General features: G+C 37.5%; 2 protein-coding genes across 3 annotated transcripts in view; both read left to right on the plus strand.

Annotated features, from left to right (window-relative positions):
- SLC5A3 (solute carrier family 5 member 3) overlaps positions 1–16,551 on the plus strand; it is a 33,737-nt gene extending 17,186 nt beyond the window's left edge. Inside the window, exons 2-3 of one of the 2 annotated variants that reach the window (XM_033418240.2) lie at positions 3,758–3,840; positions 4,927–16,551. In XM_033418240.2, the coding sequence (XP_033274131.1) occupies positions 5,266–7,422 (2,157 nt within the window). In that variant the 5' untranslated portion in view covers positions 3,758–3,840; positions 4,927–5,265 and the 3' untranslated portion in view covers positions 7,423–16,551. The remainder of the gene's footprint in view (positions 1–3,757; positions 3,841–4,926) is intronic. The other variant, XM_033418239.2, reaches the window with a different exon arrangement.
- Positions 1–17,787, plus strand: part of MRPS6 (mitochondrial ribosomal protein S6) — a 65,536-nt gene that overhangs the window by 17,092 nt on the left and 30,657 nt on the right. The window lies entirely within an intron of this gene.

The following is a 17,787-nucleotide window of genomic DNA, read 5'->3' on the forward strand; positions in this document are numbered from 1 at the left end:
CCCACCCCCAATAATTTGCTAAAAGTAGAGCCGTTCTGGTTGGTAGAGGGTTGCTGGAGGGGGGCTTAAATCCCTGTTCACTCTGCCTCACCTCCCACCCCTGTGATGGGACACCCCCATGTCCCATCTAGGAACCCTCAATATAGTTTGAATGCCATTTGAGTTCAATCACGGTTTCATACATTTCTTACATACTTCCAAAAACTTGAATAGCAAGATTGTAGGTATAGTAGAAATGTTTTGCCAAAGAAATTTAAGGGCAAGCTCCTTAAATGTTTTAGGGACTATTATATGATTACATGTCTTCAGCTCCACTTGTAATTTAAAATTAGCTGGAATTCATATCTGTTGTATTAGAAACACTCATTTTCCTTTTAGTTTCACTGATAAACTGCTATCATAGCCAAGCTCTACAATTTTAAAGTTTTAAGCAAGGGTTGAGGAAGGCCCTGTTATGAGTATGTATATACCAAGCGCCAGTAACCTATTCCACTAGAGGAGTTTGCTTTGCTGGACTTTGAATCAAGATAACAGAAGTGAAAATGTGTCTGAAAAGTCCATAAGTAGAATTTTATATAAATTTAGTGAGTTTCTTTGTATTTAACTTGAATGAAGTGATGTAGATAGGAGCTAATAGTTGAGGTGGTTGGGAGCCTGTTTAAAATATTTGTGAGAGAACTGCATATTTAATACATTATTTTATTTAGTTCTTTTTATCTATAAACTTTTATGAGGCTTTTAAAACACCTGGGGTATCGTTGACAGTTTAATTTGAAAGGCGCCGATATCACCACTTCCAGTCTATGCAAGTTGTAGACAGTGAAGTGACGTTTACTGAGCACCTGCCTGTGTCACTGGGCAGCACACTTTCTAGGTGTTACTTATTCCTTATTAAACCATTAGGAGCTGCATGGTGCTTTCATTTTACAGATGAGACAGTTGAGGCTCATAGAGATTGTTACTTGCCTAAGATCCTGCAGTTAGGAAGTGACAGAGCTTGGACCCCCAGCCCTTCAAAGCTCGTCTGCTTGCTTGACCATGCCACCTACACATGTAAGTTTTCAGATGTGTTGGTGTATTCTGTACCCCTTAAATTACTAGTTAGTAAAGGGAATATTTTCCATTGGATCAAAATGAGCAAGACTTGGCAAGCCTGCTGTTGACAGTAGTGGGCTCTGCCTATTCAGATTGTCCTTTTGAATGTTTGGTTTTTAAATCGACCCCAAAGATAAAAAGGTTGTGGTTTGGTCACTTTGAGGGTCACTTTGTTCTACTCTTTGGTAGTTCACTAGCCTCATTGAGTTTATTATGACTTGCAGCCCTGATGGCTTTAAGGTTTGTTTTTCTTGTTCTTCGTTTGGTTTTTATGGCAGATGACTTTCTTTTAAGAGTGACCATACATCCTGGATTTTACAGAATGTCCCAGAATAGTTTCCTAGTTTGGAAGATAAACTATATGTTTTTCCTAGATAATAGAAGAGAGATGTTAGATTTGGTCATAACTAATTATGTTTTGATTATATTACCTGAAGGGGTTTAATAGCTGATTTAAATTTGGTCTTAACCTATTTTACTCTTTCTAGTTCAAACACAGCAAATATTTGTGTACACTTCTTTATTTGGATTAATTCTTTAACTGTAATTTAATTCATCCAAGTAAATGAAATAGTACTTTCATGTACCAAGATTGTATTTTAATTTTGTGCGGAACTATCAACAAAACACTGCTTTCTGAGATAGAAGCCCCCTCCTGTTGGGGAGAGTCTCTCAGTTTCACAACACCCTTGTGTTTGATTGAAATCAGCTAAATTTCTTACACTGGCCATCATAACTAGGGGACCGTTTCTTTATACATTCTACGTCTATTACTCTCATTATAGAAATAATCATTTTCTTAAAAATGCACTACCAAGGAGCCAACCCACATACTTATCATTACTATACCTACTTTTATTACTTGTCCCACCTTTCTCACTTACGGGATTTATCTGAACCGTAAACCAGCTTAGTCCTAGAAATATAAAAACATAAATTAAAAAATTTCATTTTAGCTGGAGAAAAAATTTTTCCATGTATATTCTTTCTAACAATAAAGGAACTCTGGATAGTGTTCGTTATATTTTTGTTGTAGAAATGTTTACTTCTTTAAAAGAGTGAGAAAAAATATGCAAAACTTGTATATTTTATTTGGAACCATTTTTTAAGAATTGCACAGTTTATCTCCTGAAAGCCTGTGACAGTCTCTCTTAATGACTAGAATGTGAAATTTGGCTGCATTGTATTATAGTATTTTATATCTTTCTGTAAACTAATTTGATCTGTTTTTGTTTTTGTTTTCTTTTCCAGTCTTTACTAGGTGCTGGTCTCTGGATGTTTTTTGTTTAAGTTGGAAAAATCTTAAATCTGTCCAGACTGATATGGTATCCAGTGAGATGGGGACTGTTGGCAGTGGCTTTTGAAGGATCTGAGGGGGCAGAAAGAGTTGAGAACTCGGCCTTGAGCTAGTGTTTGGCGTTGTCCTGCTGCCTCTACTGTGGGCCCAACGTTTTTTCTCTCTAGCTTACCTGCCAGCTGTTCTAGGGAAGTTAGGGGTTAGACCAGTGTAAGCATTCATCAGGGAGCAGAATATGGCTTGGATATCTTACTTGCATCATATTTGACAATGGGAAACAGTGTTGTTTATTTTAGCAGTGCTTCCTGGTGATCGGAGAAGGAAGGGCTTGTTTTGTTTCTGAGCACTCTGTTCTTTGAACAAATAGGCTGCTGCAGCAGCCACTACAACACATACCCGCTTCCACCTTCCCTCCAAACAAAAATAAAAACACTCTGGGTGTTTGTCCCTTCTTGAGGAGACAGATAGTCAAGTATTGCTGTTGAGAAGAGAGACACTTGAAATGGCTGTTCTGACCAGTAAGCTAGGCTTATCTGTGTGTAAGTTGGAACAAAATGGCAAGGGTATGGCTTGGATGTTGGATGGCAGTGGGAGCTCTGTTGGAGGCAGGGATCTCCTAATTGCCAACTACGGTTTTCTTTGTAATTGAGGACCTAACCCTTATACTGAAATGTTACAGGTACCCTTTTAAATAATTAATATTTATTAGTCACCTGATTAGATTTTATTAAAAATTTAGGTAATTCTTCCTAAATAATGTCCAAGTATTTTTTTTAATAACTTGAACATTTGGGGGTCAGAGAAAGTAGTCATAGAAATACAAGCAGCTTCAGGTTTTGGCAAGTATGAAGTGATACAAATACCAGCTTTTAGTGTATTTTATGTTTTTGTGTGTGGCAGTTTTACTCATGCCAGTCATTATTGACACTGGCTTTTAGGAGGAAAGATTTTAGTCAGTTTTTTTTTGGTGTAATTGTTGTAGTGCTTTATGCTTAAAAAGGCATAAAGATGGGTTTAAGACATTTCTGCGTGGCAGCATTATTAATTAGACCTAATAACGTAATTCGGTAGCATGTTTATCTTTAAGCATTATTTCCAGCTCTTTTCCTTACCAGTAAGAGGTTTGTTGTTAAGTGTTTAGTACTGTGGTCTATTTGGAAAAGAGGTGGCTTTTAGTATCATTTATAGGACTTAATGATTTTTAAAGGAAAGTATCTAGATTCATCAAAAAGCATCTGCTTTGTCAAGCATAAAAAAAATTACACTCTGAGGTTGCCTTATCTCAAAAGGAGAAATCACTTTAGGAGTTAACATGTGGAAGGCATTAGGTTGAATAACAAAATGTTTTTCATATTGGTCTTTCAGCTCCAATTATAATAACTTTGAAGATTCAGAATTTGTCTCTTTTTCCAGGAGAAAACCCGTCATATTCATAAACTCAATTTTAGGTAAATTTAAATGTCTGTTTTTCAATGATTTTCTTAATCCAGGACTGAAAAGATCTGATTGACTTATTGAAGACAATTTATTATCTAATGGTTTATAGATGTCTGTTTTGTTTAGGTTTGGAAGATATAATAATAATAATAATGACGTTATTTTTCAGTCTTCCAGAAAAATTTTCTATTTCTTCCTCCTCTCCTTGCTCTGTATACCCTTCAACAAGAAAGCATTAAAAGGAAAAATTATTCAGCAAAATCAAACCTTGAGTCAGTGCCTTTATCATCTCAGAGGTTCTCTTGGAAATAATGCCTGATGAAATGGAAGGGAAGGAAATGACTTTCTGTAACATTAAAAAAATCTTTTTTTCAATGTCTTCCTTCTAGCTAGCAGAGTAAAATTTTAGGGTTGTTTAGGTATGTTCCTAGTTTTTTTGTGTGGAACATCTTGTTTCCCCTTAGGGCAGGAGTCATGTCACAATTTCTAGGTTAATGTATGATGACTAGCACAGATGTACGTTTGTAGTAGGAATTTAGGAAAATTTTGTAACAGTAGTCTGCACAGACTAAGCAGTACTTGGTATTGTGTTTGGGGGTAGATGATAATATTTAGTAAATACCTGTTCTGTCCAGGACCCTAACTGGCTATAAAATACATTACTCTCAGGATTCACAGTATTTGAAGATTCATTTTGGTGTCCTTATTTATTATGAATAATTAGTGTCATCCCCCCGCCCCCAAAGTGCTTTAAGACCTTGGTGCCTTTCCAATATGAGACTACCACATTAAGACAAGAAAGGGCAGTGTCATGGTGGGCATTTCTTAGTTGCCAGAGAAGTTAAGCCACTTAGTTAGGAGGTCAATTAATTTTTGTTCTTACTTCAAAATGATAAATATTCTCCCTGACTTTAAGTATCAGATGTGATAGTATGGATCGCTCTTTCCTGTGGAACTAAAGTACATATATTTTAAAAGTTTTTTTTTTCTTTTTATAATGTCTTGTTGCGCCGTTTTGCTAGACTGAAAGTTTCCTCATCGCTTGGTGAGCCCCTCCTCTAATTCAATCTTTGTCTTTTGTCTTTGCTGCCTTGCAGGGTTGGTACAGTAGGCTTCACTAGACTTAGCTGCAACTCAGAATTTCTCCTCCAGCACCTGAGTAAATGCTGATGGTCTTGTGGAGAGTGGATTAAGAGTACGAGCTAAGTTCTCAATCCCAATTAAGAAGCGGAGGAAAATTTAAACTGTCTCCTTCAAAGTTTATCACAACCGCCACCATCAAGACAGCAAACCAAAGGACAAAGACTTTGACCTGCTGTGTTGCTCTGTGTAGTCCAGTTCACGTACGGTTTACAGACTTGGCTGGGGTTACTAATGAGTAAATAAAAAGTTGGACACTTCTGTCATTGGACACTTTTATTCACAAAGTTACCAAAATGAGGGCTGTGCTGGAGACAGCAGACATTGCCATAGTGGCCCTGTATTTTATCCTGGTCATGGGCATTGGTTTTTTTGCCATGTGGAAATCTAATAGAAGCACTGTAAGTGGATACTTCCTGGCGGGGCGCTCTATGACCTGGGTAGCAATTGGTGCCTCTCTGTTTGTGAGCAATATTGGGAGTGAGCACTTCATTGGGCTGGCAGGATCTGGAGCTGCAAGTGGATTTGCAGTGGGCGCATGGGAATTCAATGCCTTACTGCTTTTGCAACTTCTGGGATGGGTTTTCATCCCGATTTACATCCGGTCAGGGGTATACACCATGCCTGAATACTTGTCCAAGCGATTTGGTGGCCATAGGATTCAGGTCTATTTTGCAGCGTTGTCTCTGATTCTCTATATCTTCACCAAGCTCTCAGTGGATCTGTATTCGGGTGCCCTCTTTATCCAGGAGTCTTTGGGTTGGAACCTTTATGTGTCTGTCATCCTCCTCATTGGCATGACTGCTTTGCTGACTGTCACCGGAGGCCTTGTTGCAGTGATCTACACAGACACTCTACAGGCTCTGCTCATGATCGTTGGGGCACTCACACTTATGATTATTAGCATGATGGAGATTGGCGGGTTTGAGGAAGTTAAGAGAAGGTACATGTTGGCCTCACCCAATGTCACTTCCATCTTGTTGACATACAACCTTTCCAACACAAATTCTTGTAATGTCCACCCTAAGAAAGATGCACTGAAAATGTTGCGGAATCCAACAGATGAAGATGTTCCTTGGCCTGGATTCATTCTTGGGCAGACCCCAGCTTCGGTGTGGTACTGGTGTGCTGACCAAGTCATCGTGCAGAGGGTCCTAGCGGCTAAAAACATTGCTCATGCCAAAGGCTCTACTCTGATGGCTGGCTTCTTGAAGCTTCTGCCAATGTTTATCATAGTTGTCCCAGGAATGATTTCCAGGATACTGTTTGCTGATGATATAGCTTGCATCAACCCAGAGCACTGCATGCAAGTGTGTGGAAGCAGAGCTGGGTGCTCTAATATTGCGTACCCACGCCTGGTGATGAAGCTGGTTCCTGTGGGCCTCCGGGGCTTAATGATGGCAGTGATGATTGCAGCTCTGATGAGTGACTTGGACTCTATCTTTAACAGTGCCAGTACCATATTCACCCTCGATGTGTACAAACTCATCCGCAAGAGTGCAAGCTCCCGGGAGCTAATGATTGTGGGGAGGATATTTGTGGCTTTTATGGTAGTGATCAGCATTGCGTGGGTGCCCATCATCGTGGAGATGCAAGGAGGCCAGATGTACCTTTACATTCAGGAGGTAGCAGATTACCTGACGCCCCCAGTTGCAGCCCTATTTCTTCTGGCAATTTTCTGGAAGCGCTGCAATGAACAAGGGGCTTTCTATGGTGGAATGGCTGGCTTTGTTCTTGGAGCAGTCCGTTTGACACTGGCCTTTGCCTACCGTGCCCCAGAATGTGACCAACCTGATAACAGGCCAGGCTTCATCAAAGACATCCATTACATGTACGTGGCCACAGCGTTGTTTTGGGTCACAGGACTCATTACTGTAATTGTTAGCCTTCTCACGCCACCTCCTACGAAGGAACAGATTCGTACCACCACCTTTTGGTCTAAGAAGAGCCTGGTGGTAAAGGAGAGCTGCTCCCCAAAAGAAGAACCGTACAAAATGCAAGAGAAGAGCATCCTGAGATGCAGTGAGAATAGTGAGGCCATCAACCACGTCATTCCCAATGGGAAATCTGAAGATAGCATTAAGGGCCTGCAGCCTGAAGATGTTAATCTGTTGGTGACCTGCAGAGAGGAGGGCAACCCAGTGGCTTCTTTAGGTCATTCAGAGGCAGAAACACCTGTAGATGCTTATTCCAATGGGCAAGCAGCTCTCATGGGTGAGAAAGAGAGAAAGAAGGAAACAGAGGATGGAGGCCGGTACTGGAAGTTCATAGATTGGTTCTGTGGCTTTAAAAGTAAGAGCCTCAGCAAGAGGAGTCTCAGAGACCTGATGGAGGAGGAGGCTGTTTGTTTACAAATGTTGGAAGAAACTCCACAAGTAAAACTAATACTAAATATTGGACTTTTTGCTGTGTGTTCACTTGGAATTTTCATGTTTGTTTATTTCTCCTTATGAACTTTTAAGGATATGATGAGACACTAACTTAAGAAAATACTGGTCTTTGAAAAAAACAAAAAAACAAAACACTTATGTAACTGTTGCATCTCTCAGGCATTGTTTACGCTGTAGGTTTTAGCCAAATTTTACTTAGCAGAAAAATCATCTATTTGCAAGACTTTATTTTCCCAGAGATGGATGAAAGTAAAATTTCAATCTAAATGAAGTAAAACTTGTTTAACAGACTGAATTGTGCAAATGTGGTTTAAAATTTTCCATACCAAAGTAAGGAGAGACCAATTATTCTCATAGAGCACTTAGAGCAGAATATATGCTAAGATATCACGAATAAGATATACTGTCTGCACTGCCAAATCTTGGTAGGCCTTCTTACCCTGAAGTAGAAGACTTGCTCATTTTAAAGTTTTTTCTCTCTCTGTAATCCCTACTTCCATTTTAAAAAACTGAATTTGTAGACATTGTATAATCAATTATGTACTGAAAATCGCTAACATGTGCTTGTTTCAGGGCAAGTTCGTTTGCCAGGTTCGTTTTGTTAGCATGAGCCTATGGATTCTGAATGCTGAAAGAAAGGAAGAAGAATGTTTTCCTGTAGCTATTCTTGTACCACCAGTATATGGAATGTTGGGAAAAAGTTTGTTCCAGTTGCTTTTTTCTTTTTCTCCTACTTTGAAGTTTAAGTGAACCATACTCAAACGACCACCAAGTCTGTCTTTATAAAGTTGTATGTCATGATTGTATTGTACATGATTATGGGGGAGAAAATGAAGTAAACATTGCTGATGATCCCCAGATTTACTGACCAAATTAAGATCATTTATATAGTTTGGAAATTAGCATCCCCTAAGCAGCATTTGATCGACTAAGCTGAACAGGTGATAGTCTAATACTAAATATTGGACTTTTTGCCGTGTGATCACTTGGAATTTTCATGTTTTCATACTTCATTAATTCTCCAGCTTTGTTCTTGTCATTTGGTAATATTCTTTATTAGCCAGGTACCTTCCCAAGTGGATCCATTTGGAAGATATGTCCGGAAATTTGAAGAAGAATTAACTCTGCCTTTGTGCTGGGTTGCCCTACTTGATTAGATCGTGAGATATTGCAGTTGAGTTTTTAGAGTGAAAATTTAATTCTCAGATCATATTGTATCCTTGATAAGTCTTTTTTCCCCGATTTACTTTTTTTTCAAAAGACTTGCCATGTGTACACAGCCTCTACATTTTTGTTTAAAAAGTTAACAGTGACTTAGAGTGTGATGATATTTTGATGCAAACTGACCATCAGTAACAGAAAACTCAAGAGTGCATGCTTTGCCATTGGTGGATTGTCAGTATAGTTTTTCTGTAGAATGGATAGCATGTTCAAGAGGTGCCATGAACAAGAACTTCTATGGGTTTCGTAGTGTGTCTTGTAGAGGAGATTACAGGACTTGCGTTAATTGGAGGACCCTCTATCTTGACATGGCTTCATACCCAGTTACAGCCTTCCTGGAAGAGAATCCATTTTTCACAGAGTGATTCCCTTCATGAGGACAGGGTACAAAAGACGTTTGAGAAGAGCTCTACAGATTAGGTAGTTCTTTGTGTGTCCTGTCCTTTTTCCTCCATGACAGATGAAGGAAACTAATTGTGTATCTACTTTGACTTTTCTGTAATCTCTGATATTTTTTAAATTGCATGATTTTATTAACCTTTATTCTTCAGGGGAAAATTATTACTTTTTTAGATATTTTTGTAGATTTTGAATCAAAACTCAGTCCTAATGACTTTAAATTTTTTTGTATTTATAAACTAGTTTCATTATGATGGATTTGATTAGTTCAAAGTTGATTTTAGAAATTGTCAGGTAGCATAATGTCTTCCCATCTCCAGGGGGCTTTCTGAAGGACTGAGTCTGTAGATGAAAAAAATAATTCATGTACGAATAGTATGATTTCTGAGAGCTTATTAGAGTGCCTTGTGGAATTTTGTTCTCAATTTCATTCTTAAGGTTTATAAGCTGGGGGCCAAATAAAAATAAGGACCATCCTTTTCTTGTGTGGAGGCTGAGGCTGTGACATGTCCAAGGTTACAAAGTCTGTTGGGAAGAACAGAAAACCAGGTGTCCAAATCTGGATTCATGGTTTGTCCTCTTCTTTTTTCAAAGGAACTGTTCTTCCTTTGAGACAGCCTTTTGATATTTGGTGAAATAACAGGATCTTAGATTTTTCAAACTGACATTAAGTTGTAGGAATTAAAATTTTTCTTTGACTCTGAACACCTTGCTGTGTAACTCAGCAGTGAGGACTGACATATTGGCTGAGCAGCCTTCTTACCCCTTCTATTAAAAGCATAAATGAATAGGTGGTATTTAAGTGGATTTTTCCCCCCTTTATTTAATGTTGACTCCTAATAGTTTGGGATATTAGCATCCCCCTACCTTCTCTCTGCTGTTGTCTTAGTATGATACATAAAATACATCATCTTGTGCCTATTCATGTGTATATAGCAGTAGGTCAAGTTTAGAGTACTAATGTTTGTAAATAAGGAATGATTATTAGCATATCCATTAGGATTGTTTATTCTTGCCAGTATAAACATTTTATTTAGACTGAAGTCCCTGAAGCTTGCCCTTCTTATTGCTTCCCAGTAATAGATAATGTGCTTGAATAAGTATGTGAATTCCTGATTGCAACTTCATTTCAGGGGACCATTCTTCAGTCTGTATTTCATTAGAATGATTGTTCATGGAATGATACATGGTCTGTCTTAAAGCTAGCAAAATAGTCATACTTTACACTAACTAAATGGGTCCTAAATGATGACATTGATACCTAGACATTAACATGTATATGTTTTCATATTGGCTCAAGCTGAGGTTCAGAATTGGCTAAGAGTGATTGACTACAGTAGTTAGCTACGAGTCAGAACGAAGCGAGGACACTGGTCTTCAAAGGTGGAGAAAAATATTGTCTTATCTGCTGTTAATGGTATCTCCAGTTCTTAGATTTTTGTCCTCTCAGGCAATCTTAGTCTCCAGATCTGATGAGAAGAGCTTATCCTGACATGCAGAATGATTATTGGTTCCTTTGTGGTACCTCTAATTTCCCTGTTCATCTCAGAATATTTTGTCCTCCCACCCAAGACAGTAAGCGGCTTTTGAAACAGCTGAGCCAGTCTTTTCCCCCAGCCTTTCTTTCCTGGTGAGGTTATCACTCTTATCTTTTGGTTAGAGAAGCATCAAGCAGTAGCAATGGTGCTGTGTCCTTTGGCCTAAATCCAGCAGATCTGATCTCCCAAGGCTTCTTTTTCACTTGGCTCAAAGGATCCATTGTCTGTTTGCGCAAAGAGGCTGGCAAAGAGGCTGGCCCGGGTCACAAAGCCCTAGCTCTTGGGGATGGCAAGTCAAGTAATTAGTGGGGGCCCATCACTTCATGAAACTTCACATTTTAAGAATTGAGTGGGAAGGTTGTTACTCAGTTCTCTAACCTGAGGCTAAGTGGGGGCTTGAAAGTCTTGTCCAGGGTGATTAGAACCTTTACGTCTCTACATTTCTCAGTCCATTGCTGTCTTCCCTATATTGGGTGTGTGGATCTTCCCCTCTCTTTAGATATCATTTAATGTAGCTTATGGGTTATTCTCATTCTTTACCACCCTATAGAGCTGCTATATTATTAGCTATTAAAAGGTTAGACCCATCAATGTTCCCACTTGGCAGTATTCGGCTTACTTGCTTTTCTTATACTTTACTCCCATACGTCATTTTCATCTGAGGTATGATGGCTGAAAATGACCACATGGGTATCTAGTAGTGACACCTCAGCATTTCCTGAGTTTGGGTTGAGAGATGTATAAAGACCATTGTTGTTAAATTACGTGAGTACGGAGACTTGCCAGGACAAAATTTTCTTAAGAAGTCAGAAACACTATTAAGTGAGATGCTGAGAAGTACCTGGGTGATGCAGACTTAACAGAAGACAAAATTAGCTTAAAATGTGTTAGATGTAGAATCATATTCATTGAACTCTAGAACTTGAGGTATCTTTGCTATCAGCTAGTTTAAACCCCTCCGCATATAGATTAGGGTACAGTGAATAAGATCAAGCTTGTTAAACCCTGGTTTGATGTTAAATATCGTAAAGTATGAGTTTATTAACATATTTGAGGTTAAAATCACTGATATTTCATAATGATACTTTAGTAGAAAAAATACTTTTAGGTTTCAGTATTCATAAGATTTATCATTAGCCAGGTGTTAAATTGTTTAAGTCATTTTAATGTTGACATTAGCCTGAGCAGACTTTACAAATGGGATATATTCCTATTTGTGTGTATGCCTACCTACCATTCAGAGAGACTGGTTTCCCCCTTTGTCTTCCCTCACATTGCTTTAATTATTCACCTATTCTTTCAACACTTAACAGATTCCTATTTTGATATTTTGTCAGCTTAATTCACTTTGTTTCAGGCTTATTGTCATGGTGTGCAGAAGTGCTGCTTTGCCCCATATTTGAAGGTCTGGATCCAAATAGTGATTCACTAAATATAGTTGTGTTTAAATATACTAAATTTCTATTAGCTTAAACTGTTCTCAAGAATTGTTTTCTTAGACTTTGTGTTCACTAATAATAAAAGCCCTTAATAATTCATCAGTATTTTATTCTCGAAACTCAGTTTTCAAAAATTAGGAGGCAAGAATAGTTAAATTCACACCAGTCCCTTTGAAATGATGGTGTCACAATGTAGAGAGGAATGGAGTTTGTTTTGATGCCGAAAAGCCTTGTTCTTGCAGTAATTAAAGGTAAAAAGTTGGAACTAGTCAGTTGGCATATAGAGAAACCCTTTTGTACTAGTTAGGTATGAAGCTGGATTACAAAAGAAGTAATCTTTTGATCACTACATTTGGTTTTCTTGGTTGACTTAACTCAGGGCTGCAAATCCCTTTTCCTCCATTAAGCTAACTTCTCTTAATTTGGTATGCTTTTTGTCAAACTCTCACCTCTGTTGGAAGAGTAGATAGATACTCAACTACTTTGACTCCAGAACAGAATTTAGCTAAGGTTCAAAATAATTGATGGGCTTTGCCAGCACTGAGTCCCACACCATTATTCATGTTGTCATATAAATGTTTTTATTTAAACTTCTCTCCAGTGCTGGGAATAAGGCTTTAAACTACTGATTCACCTTTAAAGGAATGTTAAGAGAATTGATATAATTTATGTTTGTTTCCATCTCAAATCCTTTATAAAAGATAGGATTCAGCTTATTGTTTTGGGTTAAGCACCCCATTTATCTGATAACCAACAGGCTTAACCATTGGCATATAGTCTTTTACTCAGAAGTAAACAGAAAAGGTTTGATGTATCTGTATCATTACTCATCTCGTGCACTTTACTTTTTCGGGGAGAACCATAATCTGAGACTTGACTTAAACCAATAACCTTAATTTATGTAATGACTTTTAAAAGTTTGGTTTGGTTACCTGGATACATAGTGTGTTTGCAGAGAGGGATGCTAGAATAAATAAGTCAAGACAAAGCACAGTGGTCTCAGATTCTTGTTAGTGTAGGAGCAGTGCTTTGCTCTCCTCAGAGAAGCACTGTATTATAATTGTTGCCCAGGATAATGGAGCCCCCCACCCCAGTTCAAGACAGTTTACAGTAAGTGAACTCTGTCATTGAGGGAAATACATTTTCCAGTGATTTCGGCAACAGCACAAGTTGACAGTAGGTAACCACACCTTTGTTGGAGACTTATATTGGAAATTCACCTTGTACCCTAGTGCTGCTGGATAAAGGAGTGTTTACTTTTTTTATTGCCTCTGGACAAACTACTCTGGATAATTTTCCAATATATCAGTGTAGCCTATACCTCTATAAGTGGAATGTTCCTTAATAACTCACTTTTTTGTTACACTAGTTGGAAACTGAAATTAAGCTCATTGCTATCTATATTATTGAAACCCCCAACTGGCAAAGGCCATTCTGTAGGGTATATTCCATAATATAATCATCTTCTGAAATTTATGTTTTGATTAGTGCCTTCTGGCTGCCAATACTGAATCTGCTAGTTCACACCTTTCCCTTTCTTGATAGATAACTCTTATTTGTTACAGTTCCTCTTTTTAAATATCGTTATAGCTAGTGAAGAAAATACATTTATATTTACATACTTTATATGCAGCCTCTGTTTAAGTTCAAGGAACCAGGTAAGTCTGGTTTGTGTTGCAGCTTAAATGTTATTTATTCATCTGAATTTGTTTCTTTTATATCCTTAATTAAAAATTTAAGGTTACTTATTCTGTGAGTATATTTTAACTTTATCATTTTCCAGTGTAGGTTGGATAGGCATATCTGAGAACATATATGTGACAACCGTTTCACATTCCATGATAAGGAAAAAGCTGAAAGTAAGTGTCCATAGAAAGCACAAAACCATGTTCCCTCATATTTGTAACTCCACATGTAGAAAGCACAAGACTAACAGTATTCTCATTGTCCCACAAGTGCCAGGCATAAAAAGCCCACCATGGGTTTGTCTCGAGTTGTCAGGATGAGGACCGCAGTACTGAAAGCCCTAGACAGTGAGGTACCTAAGATAGGGGTCCTAAATCATAAGGGATTCAGTGTTCTAATCTGAGTACGTTTGTACTGCTTTGGTGGAGGAGAGAATACCAATGTCAAGAATGCTGCAATTGTATTGGGGGGTTACTAGCTAAAATGGGGTCTGTGGGCTCTTTCCTACAATCTGGAACTTGAGAAACAGGGACAGACTTCTAGGTTTTTGGTGGGTGGAACATTTTGACAAACTTCTGCTTTAAGCTGTAGAGCCATTGGATTTTTTTTTTTTTTAATCATACATCTTTAGGAAATTTTACCTCCCGTCAATAGTACCTTGAAAACATGGAGAAATCTCACATTTTAATAGGGCAAATACTAATCTTTAATCTTTACGTAAATTTAATCTAAACTTAATGAAGTTATTTTTTCATATGCTTCACTGCACTTCATTTTAATAGAGCAGAATTTGATCCAAGTGTTACGAGCATCAAACTAACAGACAGATCTGCCAAATGAAGTGCTTTGCTTTTCACAATGGTTGTAAGAGTCTAAAGGATTCTTTTGCCTGTCTCATTACCCGCTTCAAGACTAGATTAGATGAAATCTGTGAATATGCATGCAAAAGAAGAAAATAATGTGTTTTCTTGAACTCGACATTATCCTTATTTTACTCCTCACTTTCTACACCTGAATAGTCCCTGTTTGTAAACAATGAATAAATACATTTGTGTCTTGGATTTTGCCTGTATGTCAAAAGATGGAAGGACTCTCAGGATGGAGAGAAGTGACTAGCTTTGTTCCCACTCTCCTCTATTTTGTATGTTTATCTTCTTAGGGATAATCATCTTTAATAATATATGGAATGAAGATTAAAGCTGGTATAGACTAATGGAACATGTTTTAGAAGAATTAACCTGAGCACCTTGAGGGAGAGACTTACGCCCTCTAGCCAAAAGTTGCCAGGTTGTGGACCTGCAGCATTTTTTAAGAATGTAAAACCTCAGGCTTCGGTGGGGTTACTGGAGAGGAGTACCAGAAATGCAGGAGAAAGGAGAGGTTTGAGGAACATCTTTGGCTTAGCAATATGTGATAAGGCAAAGCAGTAATAACCTGTTAGTCCTGTGTAGAATGTGTTCTGTACCTTTAAATTTTGTTTTTAAATTTAAAATAGTTTTTAAGAACTTAAAGGATGCTTTTGAAGATTCCTTTGGCAGAATATCTTTCATCTGTAATTCCATGGAAAATTGCTTTAATTAGTCTAGGTGAGAGTAGTCCTAGCGGTGTAAATATGTATAAATAGAATTTTCTAATTTCACTGTGAGATCTCTAACTTTTCAGTGGCAAACAGATCAACAGGTCTTTTGCTCATGGACTTTTCTGTGGGGTTGTTAAAATGCAAAAGCTTTATTTTTTAAATAATGACATATTACATTAGTGTCAGATGATGGTATGGAATCTGTTGCCCTGCTTTCCCCCACCAATAATGCTTCAGTTTATAGATTGCCAACAGAGTTCCAAAATAAAGCGAGGATTTACCCATTCTTTGCTTGGACATCCCATTTTCTGTTGCCTGGACCTATGTTGGCAATCACATATGAACTATGTTATGCTTCTCAGTGCTTCTTCTTCTCCTTTTTTTTTTTGATAAGGTGGATATCAAAAATAGTTGCTGTGCAAAAGTTAGTAGTCTTCTTCAAGAAGAAAACCAATTCCTTTTCTAATATCCTGTGAAATTGCTTCATTCATTCCTTTATTTTTAAGCCAAATGTCAGCAGAGTACTGCTGCTTTTATCTAGTAATTTTGATATGTAAGTATTAATGCATTTTTAAAAGATGTCTACATTGAAAAATGTTTTTCCCAGTGTCCTGCCTCTTAAGCTTTGTTCAAATGTTCTGTGAGAGACCAGTCTGTGCACTGGGGTTGTGTATCGTATACATGGATTGTTTTGTCAGTTATGCATTGTAGACCAAATGTGATTTTAAATGAAGTTGTTGGGTTATTGGTGAGTTTTTTGAATTGTAAACTGATTTCCAGGGTACCTTCATTGTCCACAGCATTTTTTTTTTTTTTAAGGCTTGACTGATCAGGTCCATCTCACTGTACAATGTTTTAGTTGCAAGCAGAAAGTAGAATTTGATATAAACCAGGTTACTTCCATATTGAAAGGAATACAATTAAAATTGTAGATTTAGGATTGTTAACCATACATGACAATTCTAACTTTGACTTATTCTAACCTATTGTATACAATCTTATTTTTTAAATTGTAGACATGTATGATCTTGGTTTAATGTGTTTTTAAAAGTGTTAACTGTTTAAAAATGAAAAAAATGAAGCAAATCTGCTAAAGAGCTGTCAGTTTTCATTACTGACTCTGTAAAATACACTGTTCTTTGTGTACTATGTGTTATTTTGCCAGCTGCTGCATTAGCCTTTAAAAGTATTTGGAAACTTAAGATGAACTACATTTCTTGCAAAGTATATTCCTTTCTGTGGTATTTCGTCCTGTAACTGAAGTATAGTAATTATTTTATGGAAATGTTAGCACTTCTGTACCAACTTTGAATAAAATGAAAAATTTACACTTCTGTGACTAAGTATTTTCAATATGAGCACATGTCTACCCTCAAAAGGTTGTATCTCAGTTCCTTTTCTCTTGGCTCATGAAGAGTTCCGGTGGGTTTCCCCCACCAATTATTGCCATTCTTTACCTTGGAAAACATGGACTTGCAAATACTGACTGAGAATTGAGTTGTATATAAAACATTGAATAAATAAAAATATTCTTGGTTTTTTCATTTCTAATTTTGAGATAATTCCAAATTATAGGAAAGTTGCAAGAATAGGTTGAAGAACCCAGGAATCATTTTCATCCAGATTCACAGAGGTTAACATTTTGCCACAGTTGCTTTGTCATTCTCTCATCAGACACTTTCCTGAACGGTTTGAAAACAAGTCACAGACATCATTCCCCTTTACCTTCTAAGTACTTAGGGATATATTTCTTAAGACAAGGATAATCACAATATAATCAAAATCTGGAAAGTAACTGGTACGATATTTTAATCTAAAGTCTTTATTCAAATGTTGCTGTTTCAATAATGTTCTTTTATAGCAACTTTTTTTTTTAAGTTTGGAAACCAGTTCATTGCATTTAGCTCTTATGTCTATCTCCTTTAGTCTGAAATAGTTCCTCAGCTGTTCTTTTTGTCTTTTGTGGTATTGATATTTTTGAAGTGTAGAGGCCAGTCATTTTGTGAATGCCACCCCTATTTAGGGTTGTTTCCTCATGATTTGATTCACACTATGCATTTTTGGCAGGACTACAACGTAAGCAATAATATGTCCTCAAAGCCTCACACTGAGAGGCATGTGTTGTGTTGTCTCATTATTATTGACATTAACTTTTGATACTTGATTAGGGTGGTACCTACCAGGTCTCTCCACTATCTAGTTAATGTTTTCCCCTTTGGTAGTAAGTAAATTGTGGGGAGATAATTAGAGTTTATGTAAATAACTTATTCCTCATCAAACTTGAATCCCTAGTTTTAGCATCCATTGATAATTCTTTTTTTAAAAAATAAATTTATTTATTTTTGGCTGTGTTGGGTCTTCGTTGCTGTGCGCAGGCTTTCTCTAGTTGTGGTGAGCAGGGGCTACTCTTCGTTGAGGTGCTCAGGCTTCTCATTACGGTGGCTTCTCGTTGTGGAGCACAGGCTCTAGGTGCGTGGGCTTCAGTAGTTGTGGCTTGCGGGCTCTAGAGCACAGGCTCAGTAGTTGTGGCACATGGGCTTAGTTGCTCTGTGGCATGTGGGATCTT

This window comes from Orcinus orca, chromosome 5 (assembly GCF_937001465.1).
Source record: "Orcinus orca chromosome 5, mOrcOrc1.1, whole genome shotgun sequence".
Lineage (NCBI taxonomy): Eukaryota > Metazoa > Chordata > Mammalia > Artiodactyla > Delphinidae > Orcinus > Orcinus orca.